The 21,049-nt window shown below is 40.1% G+C and overlaps 1 protein-coding gene across 13 annotated transcripts in view; it reads left to right on the top strand.

The window, feature by feature from the left end:
- The window catches only part of SLCO5A1 (solute carrier organic anion transporter family member 5A1), a 307,828-nt gene that overhangs the window by 258,784 nt on the left and 27,995 nt on the right, over positions 1-21,049 (top strand). For all 13 annotated transcript variants that reach the window (XM_045049920.1, XM_045049919.1, XM_023248212.2 and 10 more), the window contains one exon: positions 16,590-16,788. In XM_045049920.1, coding sequence (XP_044905855.1) covers positions 16,590-16,788 — 199 coding nt within the window. The remainder of the gene's footprint in view (positions 1-16,589; positions 16,789-21,049) is intronic.

Below are 21,049 nucleotides of genomic sequence, written 5' to 3'. Positions count from 1 at the left end.
TCAATACCCATCACCCACCCTCCCCTCCCTCCCATCCCCCATCAACCCTCAGTTTGTTCTAGGTTTTTAAGAGTCTCTTATGCTTTGGCTCCCTCCCTCTCTAGCCTCTTTTTTTTTTTTTTTTTTTTTTTTTACCTTCCCCTCCCCCATGGGTTTCTGGTAAGTTTCTCAGGATCCACCTAAGAGTGAAAACATATGGTATCCGTCCTTCTCTGTATGACTTATTTCACTTAGCATCACACTCTCCAGTTCCATCCACGTTGCTACAAAAGGCCATATTTCATTCTTTCTCATTGCCAAGCAGTACTCCATTGTGTATATAAACCACAATTTCTTTATCCATTCATCAGTTGGTGGACATTTAGGCTCTTTCCATAATTTGGCTGTTGTTGAGAGTGCTGCTATAAACATTGGGGTACAAGTGCCCCTATGCATCAGTACTCCTGTATCCCTTGGGTAAATTCCTAGCAGTGCTATTGAGGAACCTCCACACTGTTTTTTTGAGGAACCTCCACACTGTTTTCCAGAGTGGCTGTACCAATTTGCATTCCCACCAACAGTGCAAGAGGGTTCCTGTTTCTCCACATCCTCTCCAGCATCTATAGTCTCCTGATTTGAAGAACAAATGTATCTTTACAAATAGTCCACCAGAGCTGAAGTCAAGGTTCTGGTCTTGTGCTGTGCTTTTGGTATTGTGGTGAACCTAGTAGGTAGGTTCTTCTGTGAATATCATTTGTTGTTTCGGGAGAGGGTCAGAGAGAGAGGGAGACACAGAATCGGAAGCAGGGTCCAGGCTCTGAGCCATCAGCCCAGAGCCCGACGCGGGGCTCGAACTCACGGACCGTGAGATCATGACCTGAGCTGAAGTCGGACGCTTAACTGACTGAGCCACCCAGGTGCCCCTGTTGTTTCTTATTATATTATATGATTAAACTTCAAATGTGAATAATTTGCCAAATAGTATATATTTAACATACATTGAGGACAAATTATAAAGACTCATCACTATCTGCCTCAACCAAATTCATTCATATATGCACACACATGTGTATATACACACACATCTGTATGCTTTCACACACACATCTATACACATACACAATACATACACACACTTGTATGCACACAGGTATGTATTTACACACACACACACACACACACCGCAAATGTTAACAAATTTGATCCTTTTTGTATTGAAGGCTTGAGTTTGTTTTAGGAGACGGTGAAACGAATTGAAACAAAGAAAAGTAGGAGTTAAGAGACTAGGTTTCAGTTTTAGAAGGAACAATGGGTTTGGAATTCAGATAGTAGCTTTCTCCTCTCAGACTTGAAAGGACTCTGGCTTGAAAATCAGATTTGTGTCCTGGCTGCTGACATCTGTGAGCCTGCTGACATCATTTGTGTGACTTTCTTTCCTGAATGTTTAATTTTACGGAAAATGAGGATAAATAGTAACCCACCTCATGGGATAAGATTAAGTGCAAATGCTTTAAGGCTTAAAGTACTCTACAAATTTATCATGATGATTATATCGTCATTTCATTTTCCCAAAATCTGTTTCCTTATGTGTTATGAGGAGATAATATCTGTTCATAGAGCCATTATATTGATCCATTAAATGATTGATATGAATGTGCTTTGAAAACACTATAAACGTTTATTTGCCTCATATGATTTTAGGTTGTTTCTGCTAATGTTGGTTAAAGTTGAAGACCGCTTGCTCCCACATTTAACCTTTAATCATAGTATTTATTTTTTGATGTGTACCTTATGATTCAAGACAATAATAGGTAAGATTTTTTGAAAGGAATTTTGAGGAATTTTGCTGCTTTAGGTGAGAAATTAGTCTAAAACACTTCACCTTCCTGAAATATACAATTTGGAAAAATTAACCATAAAGCAAGTTTCCAAAAATAAAAATATTTTTTCTTTCACTTTTAGAAAAAACCAAACACCCATTCTTAGGGAAAACAAGTGACTTAAATGGTTGAGAAAGATCACACAAAGAAAATAACAAATGTTTGTAATGTAAATGTATGTCTATGGGAGTGTTAGCTTCATACAAAATTTAGAAAAGTTTTTGGATTTAGAATCAAACATTTACAGTCTACCCCTTGTTTTGGCATTAACAAGCTATTGATCCAAATTAAGACATACATCTCTCTCTCTCTCTCCTTCGTCGTCTATAAAATGAGGAAGTTGAAGAAATGATCTCTGATCTCCTGTGTTACGTTAGGATTACACTTTTCTGAGAATATTGGAGACTCAAAATAACAGAGGACAAAGGAAAATAGATGTTTATTTCACCCTCACAAAAAAATCTGGACATAGGAAGCTCAGGATTGGTATAGTGACTGCAGTAACTGAGACAATTTCCAATTTCTGCTTCATCTGGACTCTTGTCCTCATGGTCCAAAGGAGAGGTGTAGCTGTCAACCCAGCATTCATAGCAGCAGGATGGTAGGAGAGGGGAAGAAAGGCGTAAATGGATGTACTGCCTTTGCTTGCATCACATTGACCAGAACTTATTTCATGGCCACATCCAGTTGCAAGGGAGTCTGGGAAATGTAGTCTGCATTTCAGACAAGCATAATCCACACTACTACTTTAGAATAGCAGCCTTGGGTCAAATGTAGCCTGCTACCTGTTTTGTTTTGTTTTGTTTTGTTTTGTTTGGTGTGTGAATAAAATTTTATTGAAACACAGCTATACTTATTTGTTTACACAAGACTGACTACTTTAGCACTATAACAGTAGTTGTAAGAGGCACTGTCAGGCACACTGAGTGGAAAATATTCGCTATCTGGTCTTTTATAAAAACAAACAAACAAACAAACAAACAAATAAATAAAACTTGCCACCAGTAGGAGACTATTGGTGTTTCTAGAAGAAAGAAGGGTAGTCATCAGGGGATAAGTAGCACTCCCCATCATAGCTCCCAAATTCTGTGATTCTATGATAACAAATAAGAAACTCAAACAATTAATTTCATATAATGTAGGAATAATTTTGAAAATGTTAGTAAAGGCTAAAATATAATAGTAAATACTAAAACACAAAGTCCTTTCTTGCTCTAACAGCTTGCAACTTGAGTCACACCTATTAAATTGCCTTCTTTTTTATTCTGTCCACTTCCCCATCTTGCAATGGTTGCTTTCATTTCCAGCCCAGTTGTCTAAGATGTTGGCTATTCCTCTCCAGCTTTGAATAAAAATCTATTTTATTTGGCAGGTGCCTTGCATGTCCTTCATTTGGTGAAAATAAAAATGTGAAAAGATACAGGGCTACCTTTGATTCTGGTGAAGCCCCCTCAGTGTAATATCTGGGTCTGGTAGTGAACCAGTAACCACAACAGTATGAGAGGCACCCATGGCTATTAGTTGGGAGGTACATTGCATTGACTGTTGCTACACTGTCATTTTTTCTTTTGCTGGTTCACATGTCATTTGGGCAGAAATTTAAAATATTTATTGCATTTTCTTATTCTTGTATCTTTTCAAGATACTTTAGTGTCTTCCTAAAAGAAGTTTTATTTGCAAATGTGTGATTTTATTATTCAAAACCGAGAGTAGATAAGATCAGAACAATAAGGGAAAGAGGCTATTGGTATTTTGCTGCGAGATTTAAAAATGGATCAGTTGGTGGTGCTCGTCATCACATTGGGAAGTCAGGTGAGACCCATGTCATCTGTTTCTTTTCTAGTGCTTTCTACCTAATGCCTCTTTTTAAAAAGTTGGTTAATTAGTAGATTTTTTTTTTAGTAGATTTCTGAAACCTAAGTTCTGATAGTTGGTTTGGTGTCCTCCAGAGTTGCTCAGACCATTAGATTACTAGAGTATGTTTCTATCTGTAAAACTTATTTTGTGAATATTATTACCTGTTGGAATTATGCATGTCTTTTGAAACACAGCAAAGTCTTTAGGTATAAAGTGCAGAATGTATCATACTGGTTAAGATTTCCATTTCACGTGTCACTGCTTTGCTGAGTTCTTAGTTTTCTAGCTTAAGCTTTCTCTTTCAGAAGGCAAGGAAGGTTGATCATTTTTTGAATTTTCTTCTAGTTATAAAATGTTGTGACCTTTAATAGTAATCTTGGCTCTCAGTAAACTTACTTCAGTGGATAGATGAAAATTCAGTGGATAGATGAACACAGTGTATAACTAGGATATCATGTATTCCCTGTGCATGCTGCACTCTCTGTCCTCCAGGTTTTTGCTCAAATGGCCCCATGTCAGTGAGACCAGCATCCCCCATTAAAAAATGCAACTCTTCTCCCAGAAGTCTTGATTTTCCTTGCTAGGCTCAACCTTTTTCTCTGGACTGCTTTCACCTTCTAACATTCAGTAAGAATTGCTTAGTTCTTGATTTATTGTTTATTATCGGGTTTTCCTCCAGTATATTGTAAACTCAATGTGAGCAGGGATTTTTGTCGGTTTTATGCACTATTTATCTTCAGAGTCTAGTACAAAATCCCATATACAGTAGGTGCTCAATAAGTGTTTTCTGTTAAGGTAAAAAAAAAAAAGCTTTTGAAAAAAGTTTATTTATTTTGAGAGAGAGAGAAAGAGAGAGAGGGAGTGCATGTGCAAGGGAGAGACAGAGAAGGAGAGAGAGTCCCAAGCAGGTTCCGCACTGTCAGTACAGAGACTGATGCGGGGCTCAATCTAACAAACCGTGAGATCAAGACCTGAGTTGAAATCAAGAGTCAGACACTCAATGTACTGAGCCACCCAGGTGCCCTGATGTGTCTTAAAAATTGTATACTTTATGAGTTTTCTGAAGGTTATACTTAGCAACACATTTTTAAGTAACAACAAAAATGAATTTCAGTTTGACTACTATTTAAATGATTGAAGATTAAGACATGATGAATTAAAAGGCATCTGCAAGAAACCCACAGCTGAAATCATACTTATGAAAAACTGATACTTTCCCCCTAAGATCAGGAAGAAGACAAAGATATCTGTTCTTGCCACTTGCATTCACCATTGCAGTGGAGATTCTAGCCAGGGCAATTAACTAAGAGACTGAAATAAAAGACATTTGGATTGAAAACAAAGATGTAAAACTATCTCTATTGAGATTATATGATCTTATGTAGAGAACATCCTAAGGAATCCACTAGAAAAGTATTAGAACTAGTAAATGAATTCAGTGAAGTTGGGAAATAAAAGAGTAACATGCAAAAATCAATAGTATTTCTAGACGCTAGCAATGAACAATTTTAGAAGTGAAATTAAGGAAAAAATTCTATTTACACTAGCATGAAAGAATTTAATACTTAAGAATAAATTTAATAAAAGAAGTACAAAACTTATATTCTGAAAAGCTGTAAAATATTGCTTAAAAAAGAAAACCTAAATAAACAGAAAAACGTCTCATGTTCATGAATTGGAGCACTTAATGTTATTAAGATGACTGTATTCCCTAGATAGATTCAGCATAATCCCCATCAAAATTCCAGCTGGCTTCTTTACAGAATTTGACACATTCATTTGGAATGCAAGCAACCCAGAACAGCCAAAACAATCTTGATAAAGACAAAAGTTGGAGGACCTAGACCTTTTGATTCCAAACTTAATAAAAAGCAACAATAATCAAGACAATATGGCACTGACTTGAAATAAACATAAATATCAATTGAATAGAATTGGAAGTCCAGAAACAAACCCATACATCTATGATCAACTTATTTTCAACAAGGATGCCAAGACCATTCAATGAGAAAAGAATAGTCTTTTGAAAAAATGGTGCTGGGACAATTGAATCTTCATATGCAAAAGAATGAGGCTGGACCCATACCTCACACCATATGTAAAAACTAACTCAAAATGGATCCAAGGCCTTAATGTAAAAGCTAAAATTATGATACCTTTGGAAATAAAAATAGGCATAAATCTTTGTAACCTTGGATTAGATAATACAACCAAAGAAAAAAGTACATAAATTGGATTTCATCAAAATTAAAAACTTTTGTAAATCAAAGGACACCATCAGAAAAATAAAACAAAATAAAATAAAACCCAAAAACCCAATAAAATTCCAAAACAACAACAAAAAAGTAAAAAGCAACCCACAGAATGGGGGAAAATATTTGGAAAATATATATCTGATAAAAGACTTGTATCTAGAATGTATCAAGAGGGCTGCCTGGGTGGCTCCGTTGGTTAAGCGTCCGACTTCGGCTCAGGTCATGATCTCATGGCCTGTGGGTTTGAGCCCTGGGTAGGGCTCTGTGTGGACAGCTCAGGGCTTGGAGCCTGCTTCGGATTTTGTGTCTTCCTCTCTCTGCCCCTTCCCCACTCGTGCTCTGTCTCTCCCTCTCTCAAAAATAAATACACATTAAAAAAATTTTAAATAGAATATATAAGGTATCCTTACAGCTCAATAGTAAAAAGAAAAATAAAGTAATTAAAAATTGGGCAAAGGATCTGAACAGACATTTCTCCAAAGAAGATATACAAATGGCCACACGAAGATACTCAACCTCATTAGTTATCAGGGAAGTGAAAATCAAAACCACAATGAGATACGAGTTTAAACCCACTGACATGACAATAATCAAATGTTATCTGTGATATTAGCAATTAAAGATTGGAAGAAATTGGCACCCTCACGCACTGCTGGTAGAAATGTCAAATGGTGCACCCACTTTGGAAAACAGTTTGGCACTTCCTCAAACATAGAGTCGCCGTATGATCCAGAAATTCCATTTCTAGGCATGCATCCAGAGAAATGAAACATATGTCCACAGAGAATCTTGAACGTGAACATTCATCGCAACATTACTCATAATAGCCACAAATAGGAACAGCCCAAATACCCACTGATGAATGAATGGATAAATCGAACGTGGTATATCAGTGCAATGGGTTGTTTGGCCATAAATAGGAATGAAGAACTGATACATGCTACAGTATGAATGAACCTTATATACATTATGCTAAATGACAGAAGCAAGACAGACATAGTGCATGACTCCATTTATATGAAATGGCTACGATGGGTAAATCCATAGAGCCTGAAAGTAGACTAGAGTTTGTCTAGGGCTGAGGGAGACAGTTTGAAGGAAATGGGGTGATAGCTAATGGATACAGAATTTCTTTTGGGGGTGATGAAAATGTTCGAACAATGATTGTGGGATTGGTTGTGTATGTCTGGGAGTATACTGAAAGTTACTGGATTGTACACTTAAGTAGATGAATTGTATGGTATGTTAATTATAGCTCAATGAAGCTGTAAATTAAAAAAAAAAAGAACGAAAAAGAGGCACAGAACATTTGGATTAGTGCGTTGACTGTATTTATTAAATGGGTGCTCTGGTCCACCTCATGAAATTAGAATTAGAATTAATTTGGTAGAATTCATATGGTATCTAATGAGCAAATCTGCACTTGGCCCCTGGAGGGGGGAGCAAAGACACTGTAACAGGTATAGTTAGGTGTTTAGAAGTGTGTCTCAAAATTTCAGATAAATAGGGTTTTAAAAATCTGCTTACTTCTCCCAGGGGGAGGGTAGCTTTGTCGGGTTTTTGTGGCTCAGCTATTAGTGGGCGTAATGACGATTAACCTCCTCCATGGGAAAGCTCTGAGAGCGGCTGGATTTGGACAACAATGGAAAGAGGAGAAGTTGAAAACTGCTGAGAGAGAAAGTGGATCTTGCCCAAAGGGCCTCCAAAGAGGGTTTTGCATTTGGCACTGGCCCACATCTGTAGCCCTTGCCTCTATGAACGGAAACAAAGTGCAGTAACTTAACACCAAGGGCTTTGCTGGAGGCTTATTATAAAAACCGAAAAAGTTACTAAGACTCCATTATTCTTCTGTGAAATTTCCTCTGCAAGGCTTTTTCCTTTTCTGCAGTAATTTGGTTCAAGCTTTCGCTGTTTTGCCTGAAGTTGCCCAGAGCTGGTGAAAAATGGAAGGCAACACTCTGATTTTTGTATCTCATCATTCCGAGTTGTTCTTGCCCTCTGTGGTTTTATTGCCTACATGCAGAAAACGCTTAGGTTTCTAAGCCATAAAAGATGAAATATTAATTTGATTTGATTTTTGAATCCCTTTCCTGACGCAGCTTGGCATTTGCCGTTATGTATTATCGTAGCCGGGCCTTTGCAAAAACCTGAAATGAAAAGTGTGGTTGTATTCTTTGCTGAATGTACCTTTCTATTACCTTTCCTTCAGTGCTCCCGAGACCTCGGATCTCCGAGATTGGGAATCTCATGTTTCCCTTCTCCTGTACAGTGTCTCCCTGTGTCGGCAGAGTTGAAGAAAGTGTTATTGTAGGTGAATGAGCCCCCTTTGCCTTAGTAGGAGTTAAATATGAGCTTTATGTTGTATCTCCATGATGAAGTCACGGAGGCTGAGGCTTCTAGAAGTGTGTCTTCCATTGAAAGCCTTTATTAGTAATTTCAGCAAGGCCAGGCGAGAAATTTCAGAGCATTCTCTCTTGGTTAGCTGCAAGTGGTCCCATCTGAGCCACACTGTGGCTGTTGCCGGGCACTCGGAGAGGAAGCTGTGGTCGGAGAGGTCTGCTTCTCGCACTGTGTCCTCTAACAGGACCTACAGAGGGGCAAAACTTGAGACAGGCTGTCTGCAGCAGCCTTGTGTGAGGCGAGCCACCCTGCCGGCGTATCCGCCTCAGGAGGATTCTTAAAAGAACTTCCTATAAATTCTTCCATTTGGCCCATAGGCCTCCCTTCAGAACTGGTAGCTTTGATGGTGGCACACGCTGTTCCCTTCAATACACAGGGGCTGCTTCTCCTAATCCAAACAAGGCGTGGTTCTGGGCTTTGCTGCCCCTGCTTTAGAATGTGACTAGATGTTATGCCATGAGATATTGTGGATTTAAAGAAACTCTCTGTTCTCTGTCTTACGACAGCCACTGAATTATAAAAGGGATACCAGACATTCACCCCGATACACCGAATCATAGTTTGTGAAAGGATTTCTGAGATTTTTCACAGGGGTGATACTGAGATATGAAGGAGGAAGAGATATATTGTGCTTCTTGTGACACTTTGTGGATTTATGCATTGTTTATGAAAATGTATGCTTACTATGCTGTCTATTCTCGGAGCACTTAACATTTGCTAGCTTTAAGGTTTGGATTTTTTAAATATTCTCTTCTTTTATTCCCCTTTTATTCTTTTATTCCTTGTGATTAACTTCCTATAGAAAATGTTGCAAGGAAAAGTAGAAGCTGAAAAGGGTAAACTCATTTACCCTGGATGATAGGAAAAACATTTGTTTTGTATTATAAGATTAGAAGCACAGTCTTTGGAAAAGTTAAATAAATTTGAGTTTGTTTCCCTGCTCTATCACATCGTTAGATGTTTCCTCATCTGTGATGTGGAAAGAGGCTATCTTTCTTCCAGCCTAAGACACCATTAATTGTACGATGCTGCATGATTTAGAGTCTATGAAAGGAAAATGCTTTTAATTCGATTATGCCACGAGGCTAAGATACTTTTGATTGTAAGACACATTCTGATTTCAGAGCAACTCAAAATCCACACAATTCTGGGAATGAGATGAGATACTATATGTCACTGTATGTGGTATATAGTCTACACCTGTGCGTGTGTATGTGTATGTGTGTGTAAAAAGAGAAGGAGAAATAGAGAACGAATGAATGAGAACAAACTGGACTTCCTTCTTTTCCAGATGCCCATCCTGTTCTTTCCCCTCCTTCCCCGTGCCCAGCTCCCTTCCCCGTGCCCAGCTCCCTTCCCCTCCCCCCTTCCCCGTGCCCAGCTCCCTTCCCCTCCCCCCTCCCCGTGCCCAGCTCCCTTCCCCTCCCCTCCCTCCCCTCCCCTCCTTCCCCGTGCCCAGCTCCCTTCCCCCAAGGCAGCAGCAGAACCTCAAAGTCATAATGGCTTATTTCTTACTGACTTACGTTTGCAAACCATTTATTTTTCAACGTAACTAAAGAAAACTTTGGATGTGAAACACATAGGATCAGTGAATTTAGAGAAAAGCGCATGAGGACATCTGAGATTCTGAGTATCTGTTAACTTAGTTCACACCACAGTGGGACATTTTGCACCATTATGATTTCGTGATAGAAAAGAGGTATCAGAGGGCTGCGGACATCATAGGCATCACGTGCCTTGTCACCTTCAGTGGCTTGCCAGTTACATTTTTGCTAATAACGCTCAACTCAGAATTTTGATAACAGCGAAATTTTTCAGGCATCATTTAGTGCCTGCCAGGCTTAAACTGATCTTTAGCAGCTTATTTTGGTCCCGAATGAGGTCTTAGATTTCCTACTTGTAAAATAGGGTATAGCCTAGTTCAGGAATAATTAGAAAATGGAAATGAATAAGCCATTCGAAGTTTTTGTATAATAAATCCTAAATAACAAAGCTTGTTCTTTCATCCCTACATTTCCAGGTCCTGGTAAGTGCTAGAAAGGTATGAAGATCATAAAGATAAAGTCCCTGCCATGTATAAAGACCTGAGAGTCTAGCAGGAAAGAAAGAGGTAAACACAACAGACAGTGAGTGGAAGGCCTCATGACAGGAGTTAGCCCTGGGTACCATGAAAGTAAATTATTGTTCAATAGCAATAGTGGCACAATTCAGGTTCCCTGAACCTGGAACATTCTTGATGATGAGTGGGTCACCTAATCTTTTCCTCTTTCTTTTCAGTTTAAGGTTTTTTTGCATCCCAAATCATGCATTAAGCGTAGGTGTGTTTTATGTGTCTATTTGCAATACAGATAATTTCTACATATTGACAAAAACTAGAGGGGAGGGGAAAAATTCCACCAGTAGCTTTAATATTTGGCAATTCAATGAATATCATTTTTCATAAAGACCTTTGGGCTCCATGAAGTTACACTTCATAAGGGCAAGCAATGTTGTGACTCAGGGTAAAAACTTCAAAATTGAATATTACGGGATAGTGCTTGATATAAGAGAAAGAAAGGAAGTAGGACAATTAACATGTTGACTTGCTTGGATAAGTAAGTAGATAAAAGATTTCCAACTGGAAAACAGCAGGATGTTCACAGACCTTTTATGAAGTCAAACAGGATCCTCTGCTTTGTTGACAATTAATGTAGCTATGAGGTCTTTAAATTCAGACATATACACACAGTACTAAATAGCTAACAGAGATGTATGTGTTTAAAGCACATAGTAGTGGGGCGCCTGGGTGGCTCAGTCGGTTGAGCGTCCAACTTTGGCTCAGGTCATGATCTCGCGGTCTGTGAGTTCGAGCCCTGCCTTGGGCTCTGTGTTGACAGCTCAGAGCCTGGAGCCTGCTTCAGATTCTGTGTCTCCCTCTCTCTCTGTCCCTCCCCTGCTCATGCTCTGTCTCTCTCTGTCTCTCAAGAGTAAATAAATGTTAAAAAAAACTACATAGTAGCTAAACCTCAAAGGCTTATATATTAAAGAACACATAAAAGTTTAGTGTTCAATCTTACAGATTCAATCCTATAGATAAAATAGCGTATAGAGATTTTTGCCTAATTATAATTTCAATATGTTGATTTGTGCAAATGTTAAACTCATTAATATTAGGTAGATAATAATGATGTTCATATTTATGATGATGATCACCAACATTTATTAAGTCCTGACTCATATACTATGAGTCAGACACTGTCTTAAGCACTTTATATCTCTTAACTCACTTAAAGCTAACAACCTATGAGGAAGATACTATTCTTAGCCACATTTTACAGATGAGAAAATCGGAGGCCTGGGAATATTCAGAAATTTGCCCAAGGACACACAGTTTGTAGGTGGCAGAGCTGAGATTTGAACTCCGGGAATGTGTCCATGTGGCCTGTACTCTTACCTGCATTTGTCTCTTAGACATCTGCAAATGCACTGGCTTCTATCCTCTACCACTACCTTAGGCTGGGTCCCTGAGTTCAGACCTCCGCCGTCTCCCCTCATACACACAGACTTGATGCTTTTTCCCCTGCCCACCCTCTTGTACCCTTGGGTCCCAGCCATGTCTTGGCCACTAGAGGGCGTGAGGAGCAGAAACTCGGGGACTGCACAGCCATCCCGCCAGGGCTGGGAAAGGGGCTGATAGGGAGCAGAGGCTCTGAGGAGCCAGGAGGCAGTTGGAAGAGGGCTCTCTGGGTTCTGAGGACAAAGGGAAGGGGTGAGCACCAGCCAGTGAGGTGGATTTGAATGCAGACACGGTGCGTGGCAGGCGGGCAGCTTCTGCTGGGAGATCCCATCTTATATATTTACATCTTATGATGTAACATCTGAAAGTCGAGTGTTCCAATGAAGCCTTTCATAAGCCAGAAGGGCATAAAGCGGAGAAGCAGTTACAGTTAATTTATATGGAAAAAATGTTAAGCATCACCAGGCTCAAAATACAACCCCTCTTAGGCTCTTCTGATACCTTAGGAACCTCTTCCTGATGATGCACAAAACAAATGGAGATAAAACAAATGGAGATAAAGCACAGATGCTCGCAGACACTTCAAAGCTGCGGGGCCTGATGCTGAGATGCTGAGTGTGGTTCCCAGGGAAGGGGCTTGGCGGGGCCGCTCTCAGTGCCTTTATAACCCCTTGTTGCCAAACAAATGCTGAATGCTATTTTCACTCTTCGTCTTCCCCCCCCCCCCCCCATTAAAGTGAAAATCCTCTTTGGATTTCTTTTGGTTAGCGAAAGCAGAAGATGCCTGTAATTTCCCCTCCCTACAAGGCAGTGGGGGAGTTGGCCAGGCCTAGGATGCAGTGTGGTGCTGGGTGGGAAACCAACTTCCAGCCCCTCCAGGCTCTGCACAATCTGGTTTCCCCAGAGCTAGGCTTTCAGAAGGGGCAGCGAGGAGGCTCTACTGTTACCCCCGTTCTCCCCAGCACCAAATCTGCCCTATTTATCCCCTGTGCCTGATATTCTAACAAGGAGACGTTTGGGTCTCTTACTTAAGCTGGAGATCTGAATGATGTACAGATTACCATGAATGGATGGTCAGAATTTCTGTTTGGATAGTGCAGTGAGATTTAGATGAGACGGGGACATCAGGAGAAAATTTTAAGGCGTCCTCACTCTGTTCAATATAACCTCATATTTACCGGTGACAAATTTGCTGTTTTGAAGAGCTGAATACTAATTAGAATGCATAGTCAAATAAATTATATTACTTTTATTTTTATTTATTTTTTTTATTATTTATTTTTGAGACAGGAGAGACAGAGCATGAACAGGGGAGGGTCAGAGAGAGGGAGACACAGAATCCGAAACAGGCTCCAGGCTCTGAGCTGTCAGCACAGAGCCCGACACGGGGCTCGAACTCAAACTCACGGACTGCAAGATCATCACCTGAGCCAAAGTCGGCCGCCTAACCGACTGAGCCACCCAGGCGCCCCAATTATATTACTTTTAAATTGTGACTTGAGCTATGAGCATGGAGGTTTGTTTTGTTTGTTATCCTGGGGGTCTAGAACAGTATAAATTATTTAATTGAAATAAAGATTTCATGAATGTGTCATTTTCACTTTAAAGAGAAAGTCTTGCCTATTTATTTGTGTAGATAGAATGCGTACTCTTCCTTAACGATAATGATATTTTATTAAGCAGCTTATTTAAGCCCAAAGCTCTGGTCAATTTACCTAGAAGATTCCAGGGACCTGTTAACTCTCAGAGATCTCTGTGGTGATGTGGACAGAGTGCTGGGCTGGGAATCAGAGACCTCACTTTTCCTTGTGAGACACTCTCTCCCTTGTGTGCACTGTGGGATCAATCACTCGTCTGAGCTGTCAGTTTCCTCATCTGTAAAAAGGTCATTACTGATTTTGCAAAATGAGGGCTGTCGTGGGGATTACAAGATGAACACTGGTTGCCAGGCAAAGCTCAGGTTTTAGATTAATCTAATCCTTCTCTGCTCCTTTATGTGGGTTGCTGAACATGCTGGAGCAAAAACCATCCAACCGTGTGCGCTGCTGGAGACTACAGACTTCTGAAAGCCAATCTCATCTGGACCCGTTGGGCTCTCCACTTGCAAAGCCTATTGCATATTCTCATTTTACTCTCCTACAACAATTATTCTAATCCTTGGCTGTATTTAAAATTCTCACTATCCCTGGGGCTCCTGGGTGGCTCGGTTGGTTGGGCAACTGACTTCAGCTCAGGTCATGATCTCACGGTCCGTGAGTTCGAGCCCTGCGTCGGGCTCCGTGCTGACAGCTTGGAGCCTGGAGCCTGTTTCAGATTCTGTGTCTCCCTCTCTCTCTCTGCCCCTTCCCCGCTCATGTTCTGTCTCTATCAAAAAATGAATAAACATTAAAAAAATTTTTTTGTAATAAAAATAAAAAAAATTTCTCAATATCCCTTTCCTCTAAGAGTTAGTTTTGTTTTCAATTATACAGAAAAAACAAACACACCCGGAAATAAAAAACCAAAGCCATGTAAAAAAAGAATCTATAGCATGTTACCAATTCTTAAAGAAAAAAAGCATGGAAAAAAGACTGGAGTGAAATATGCCAGGATGTAATCAATGGAGTTTGTTCCTTTATACTTCTCTATGCTTTTCAAGTGTTCTGTTGTAACACGTATTACATTATGTCTGCAAAATAATGGAAAAATTATGAAACAGAAAAGCTACAGTTTGAGGAGCTACCACCCACCTGTTGACTTCTCCCCCACCCCCTTCTCCCCTATCCTGTTCCTAGCTGGAATTAAGGGGTCTCTCTCTCTCCCCATCTAGTGCTAATGTGATCATCTATGCTGTTAATTCCATATTCTCTTGACTTCTCAAGGATCGTGCATTGGTATCAGATAAACCTTTCCCTCCACATTTAGCCTCCCCTTCCTTTTTAGTCTGTTTTTGTCAGTATATAAATATGCTTAGTCCCCTCCAGTCTCAGCAAATGCATGACATTCTCCAAGTCCAAACTCTACCTTAATCCCACTCTTACCCTAGACCCACACCCATTTTTCCTTTTGTAGCCCAAGTTCTGGAAAGAGTCTGAATCTGGCTTCTTCCTTCACAACACCCTTAACATTGCTCTTGCCAAGATCTCTCGTGACATATTTGTCTCATTTCAGTCTTCACCTTACTTTCTTCTTCATACTTGGCTCAAATACAAATACTGCCGCTTCTGTGAAGCCCTCCCTGATTTCTCCCAGAGAAGGCTCACATGCTTCTTTTCTAGTATTCTTCCTGCCTTTTGTCTAATTGTTTTATTGTAGTCTAACTTGTTTATTTTTATTTTAGATTATGAGGTTCTTGGGGCAGGCAATATAGCTTTTCTCTTAGCTTTTAAAAAAGCTGTGAAACATAATGCACACAGAAATATGTGAATCAAAATTGAGAGATAGTGAATAATCATAAAGTGAACATTTGTGTCACTGTTACCCAGGGCATGGAATGGCATGTTTTCAGTACTCCAGGAGCACCCTGTATCCTTTCCTGACCCCACCTGTTCCCCCTACTATCTTGGATTTATGACCCTTATTTTCTCGGTTTTGTTCGTAGTGGCGCTGCCTATATATGTATTCCTAAACAAAGCATTCAGTTCTATCTGCACTTGAACTTTTTACAGATGCCCTCATGTCATGTGTTCTGTTTTGTTTCTTTCATTGAACATTGCATTTGTATGATCCATCCTCATAGTGAGCATTGTCATGACCTTCACTTTTGTTGCTGTAGAGTGGCATTTCATCATATGAATTCATAACATGCAATGTATCTATTAATGGACATTTGGTTTATTTCCAGTTTTTGGCTATTATGATGCATCAGATTTCTTGTACAGTTATTTTTTTAAATGTGTATTTATTTATTTTTGAGAGAGAGAGAGAGAGAGAGAGAGAGAGAGAGAGAGAGAGAGAGAAAGAATGTGTACACAAACAGGGGAGGGGCAGAGAGGGAGGGAGAGAGAGAATCCCAAGCAGTTTCTGTGCTGTCAGCGCAGAGCCTGACGAGGGGCCCAGTTCCATGAACTGTGAGATCATGACCTGAGCCGAAATCAAGAGTCAGAGCTTAACTGACCGAGCCACTCAGGCTCCCCTCTGGTACACTTCTTTTGATCCCCATGTGCCTGAGTTTCCTTAGGGTATAGATCCAGGATTGTCACAGGATGGGTGTATCTTCAATTCTACCAGATAATAGCTAACTGTTCTCAAAGTAGCTGTCACAGTTTACATCCCACCAGCTGTGCAGAGAGTGACCACTGCTCTATGATTTCGCCAACATGTGGTAGCATCGGCCTTTAAAATTTTTATCGACACAATTGGTGCAGAGTAGTATTTTACTATGGTTTTAACTTGTATTTCCCTCTTAGCAATGAGGGTGAGCACCTTCATGTGTTTGTTGGTCAGCTGGATTTCCTCTTCAGTGAAGGGCCTGTTCACGTTTCGTTCACTTTTTCAGTCGGTTGCTTGTCTTTATTTTATTGATTTGTATAAGTTATTTTACATTCTGGATATGTGTCCTTTGTTGGTTGTATGTGTTGAAAACAAATTATACTATAAAATCATACACATTGAAGATTTATTGATTACGGGATTTTTTTTCCCTCAGTGCTAATCAGTAAGTAGGAACAGGAGTAATTAGAAAACAAATTACAGTGTACGTTAACCTTCAGAGTAATCCTGTCCTTCCCTTCTTCTCTCTAGGTGTTATTATTGTCCCCAGTGCCGGTGTGGGGATTGTCCTGGGAGGCTACATTATAAAAAAACTGAAACTTGGTGCAAGAGAATCTGCAAAACTAGCCATGATCTGCAGTGGTGTATCCTTACTGTGTTTTTCCACCCTGTTTATCGTTGGATGTGAAAGTATTAATCTAGGGGGCATAAACATCCCATATACAACAGGGTAAGTATCCTGAAAGAGCCATTCTGTATCGTCCTGATCATGAGTTGAGTGCAAAGCCCTGTAGTGTTGGTACCCAGGGCTGGACCGTCTCCCCGCTCTAGGCGGGTCTCCTGTGCACGGTCCGTCTCCCCGGGGGGGCGGGGCATGCGCTCGTGGAGGGCAGCGGCCCTGGTCCCTCCTTGGTCCCTGCCCCTTTTGACCCTCACAGAGTGTCTCCTAGTATTTTGGTTATAACAGATGAGGAGGAGATGCTTGTTGGGTTAAAGGAAATGATTCTTCTTTATAATGCAATGTTTTGAGTCGCTAATATGTTCACGTAGTCGAAGAACATAAAGCTCAGTGGCAATGTAACGGGAAAGAAAAGTCTTGCTCTTACCCAAGTCCTCCACCTCATCCCCCCCGCCAGAGACAAACGAGGCAGGCACTTTAATTCATTTCTTACGTGTCCTGCCAAGGCTTCTTTATCGAAGAGACTATGAACATGTATTTAAAGTTTTACCTGTGTTATAGCCAAAAGGTAGCATTCTATATATGCTTTCCCAGCTTTAAAAAATATATGACAATCTAGGTTGGAGATCTTTCTGTGCCAGTAATAATAATACAGAGCCTAGCCTACCCTTATATCGACACTCTCCGATGCTTTACTCATTAATCCTCATGACAACCCTATCAGGTAGGTTCTATGATTATCTTGGTTTTACAGATGGCAAAACTGAGGTACAGAACACACGTACTGGGGGTAATGCTGATAATACGTAACACACAGCTAAGAGAAAAGTTCCAACCTGTAGCATTTGCCGATTTCGGAGATTTGACTATCCCCACTGACGCTGATTTCAAGCTAACCGCCTGAAGATACTGAACACCAAGCTGGGAGGAGATGCCCAGTCACGTACCATTATATAATATTTCTATCAAAGAGGTATTTAGACTTAAAGAGCCTGGTGAAGACGTAGAGAGTAGTATAATAAAATAATTAGGAGGCAATGAATTGAGTATTTATTATCTTTGTATTATTTATTTAACTGTAAGTTTATATAACTTAACTTAAAAAAAATTTTTTTTAACGTTTATTTATTTTTGAGACAGAGAGAGACAGAGCATGAACGGAGGAGGGTCAGAGAGAGGGAGACACAGAATCTGAAACAGGCTCCAGGCTCTGAGCTGTCAGCACAGAGCCCGACGCGGGGCTTGGACTCATGGACCATGAGATCATGACCTGAGCCGAAGTCGGCCACTTAACTGACTGAGCCACCCAGGCGCCCCTATATAACTTAACTTTTAATAATGACTACGCTAAACAAGCAGATGACTAAATCCTTGAAAATTGAAGATTTTATGACCCAGGGTGGCTGTGCTGGATGTTACATCAAACTTAATTCAGACTTCACCCCAGAGAATTCAGAGTCCGTGCCATTAGCACTCCTTTTAACTGCTATGTAACATTCCATTTAATTCTGTTTTGTAATTCAACCAGTCCCCATTTGACAGGCGGTTTCCAATCTTTAGTCATTAAAAATAATGCTGCAAAAAATAATCTCATGCCTATATCACTTCTCCTGTGTGCCATGTATTTGTAGGATAGATTCCCAGAAATGAGATTGCATTGAATATTGCCTCCCCGGGTGTTGTATAAATTTGTACCCTTACCAGCAATGGATCTGAGGGTCAGTTTCCCACACCCTGTCCAAAGGAAGGTGGAAAATTCTTCTTTGAGAGTTATGAAAACCATAACTTATATTTCTTGAGCACATTGGGGTTATTAGAATCTACTCATTGGACGGAATTTCAGTGCCTAGATTTTGGTGCTTGGTATCAACAAGCACCGTATCCTTTTGATTTTCAGTGGAGTTTTATCTTATAAAATGTTCCACTTGAACTTTGAACAAGAAGAGCTTTAATTTGACTTAGCCAACCTAGAATATCAGAAAGAAAAAAGGAGGAACTGCCAATCAGAGCTTATTTGGATGACAGAATATGGTCACTTGTCTCAGGAGTCTTTTTTTCACCAAGAGATGTGGGTCTGGGCAATGCACGTACTGATACACAACTTCTTTTCCGTGCCTAGTACAATGGCATAGGAAATAAAGTCTTCAAAAATTTAAGGGCAGTTTAGAATAGGAGCCCAGATTCTTGAGTTAAATCTGAATTTGTATCTTCACTTTGCTTGGCCAGTTGCTTAACTGTAAGCCTCAGTATCCTCATCTGTAAAATAGGGTGATGATAATAATGCCTTAGTTCCTTCAGGTGTAACAGAGTATCATAGACTGGGTGGTTTAGAAACAACAGAAATTTATTGCTCACGGTTCTGGAGGCCAGGAAGTCTGTGATCAAGGTGCCGGCAGATTCGGTGTCTTATGAGGCTCCCCTCCCTGATTCATGAATGGCGGTCTTTTCTCTGTGTCCTCATATGGTGGAAAGGGTAGGGCATCTCTCTAGAGTCCTTTTCATAAGGGCACTCATCCCATTCATGAGGGCTCCAACCTCATGGCCTAATCACCTCCCCAAGGCCCAACCTCCAAATATCATCACACTGGGGGTTAGTTTTCAACCTATGAATGCTGCGGGCACCCAGACATTTCATCTACAGCAATAAGAATCACCTTAGAGGCTGCAGGCGGGGACAGCATGAGTAGCACGTGTAAAGCTCTCACCTTGGTGCCTGGCACACAGTAAGCGCTCACTGGAAGTTAGCTATTGTTATCAGTCATCACAAATACTCTTCTGGTATTTACCTCTGTATTTTCAAGACATAATGTGTAAATTAACCAAATTGAGACATTATGTATGACTTCCTATCTTGATAAATGAGGAGTTCAGTTTTCCCTTCATATATTGTGGTCAAATTCTTCTTGGATATTCTTATGCTTGATCCTGCCAGTATTATTAACTGCTGAGGCACAAGCAGTATGTCATGATTAGATTTCTTCTTGTGTACAATGTTGATTTTCCTGGAATTCATAATTGTTTTATTTTCATTTCCTTTGTTCTCTCTGAATGTGTCTGGCTTCCTACATTCTCTAAGGGCTCAAAATATCTCGCTGTGATTTTTCTCCTGTCTGATAACCTCGTGATTCCATTTCCCACCCCTTGGAGTCATCTAATCAGAGTCCTAGCTGCGCCCAGCCGGCTCCCTGGAATCCCGTTTGCCTCTGTATGGATCCTTTGTTCCTCTGAGCTCACATGCCTCTTCCTTGGCTCGTCCCTCATTTTGTGAGAGCACATCCCTCAGTAGCTACAGGAAGGCTATAAAGGCTATAACTTTTTTTTTTTCCTGAATATTGTTCATGAAATAGCTTTTAAAAAAAAAGCTGTTATATTTGATTGCCAAGTTGGCTGGGTAAAGAATTTTAGATTGGATGAATCATTTTCACTCAATTTTATTACTCCATTGTCATCTAATTTCTCATGCTATTGTGGAAAATCTGGCCTTTGTTTTTCCCAGTCTTTTCTATGTACCCTATTTTTTCTTTCTAGGAGCTTTCAGTTTACTCCTGGTGTTCCTGAATTTCATCATGATATACTTTGGAGTGGGTTTCCACCCTCCCACCCCCTGCTCCGAGCACTTACGTGAGCTTTTAATGTCTGGAAACTGTCCTTCAGTTTTGTTTTTATTTTTTACTTAAATTTTGATATTTTTTTCCTCACCATTTTTTCTCTTCCTTCTCCTTCATTGATTCTCTACTATTCTTTATCACCTATATTGTATAAAACACTTTTTTTCTCCTACTTTTGGAAAGATTTCTTCAGCTCTAGTTTTTTCAGTCTTCTGCTAAATCTTTATTTTGAATATTGTATTTTTTCAAAAGTTATTTATTTATTTTTGAGAGAGAGAGAGAGAGAGAGTGCACAAGAGGGGCAGAGAGAGAGAGAAAATCCCAAGCAGGCTCCACACTGTCAGCAGAGCCCAATGTGAGGCTTGAACTCACGAACTCACGAACTGCAGGATTATCACCTAAGCTGAACCAATTGAGCCACCCAGGTGCCCCTGTATTTTTAACATCCAAATTTTTGATTGTTTTTTTTTGCTTCTAGTCCTCTTGCTTCATAGGTGGAATCCCTTCTTTTACTTCTCCAACATTATTTAGAGTTTGTTTTCCTTCCTGAATTGTCTGTGTCCTCCGAGTGCCTGCTTTCTATTTATTTTGCTGTCCTGATTATGTTGGAAGCTTCCCTTACATTTCTGGTGATCCTTAGCTTTCTCTTAGTATTGAAGAACATGCGTTTAAAAAGCTAGGTCAGTGCTCTGGTCTGACAGTAG

The sequence above is a fragment of the Felis catus genome, chromosome F2, assembly GCF_018350175.1.
Source record: "Felis catus isolate Fca126 chromosome F2, F.catus_Fca126_mat1.0, whole genome shotgun sequence".
NCBI classification, from domain to species: Eukaryota; Metazoa; Chordata; class Mammalia; order Carnivora; family Felidae; genus Felis; species Felis catus.
The sequence above is the reverse complement of the archived record's forward strand: the minus strand, read 5'-3'. Positions and strand labels throughout refer to the sequence as shown.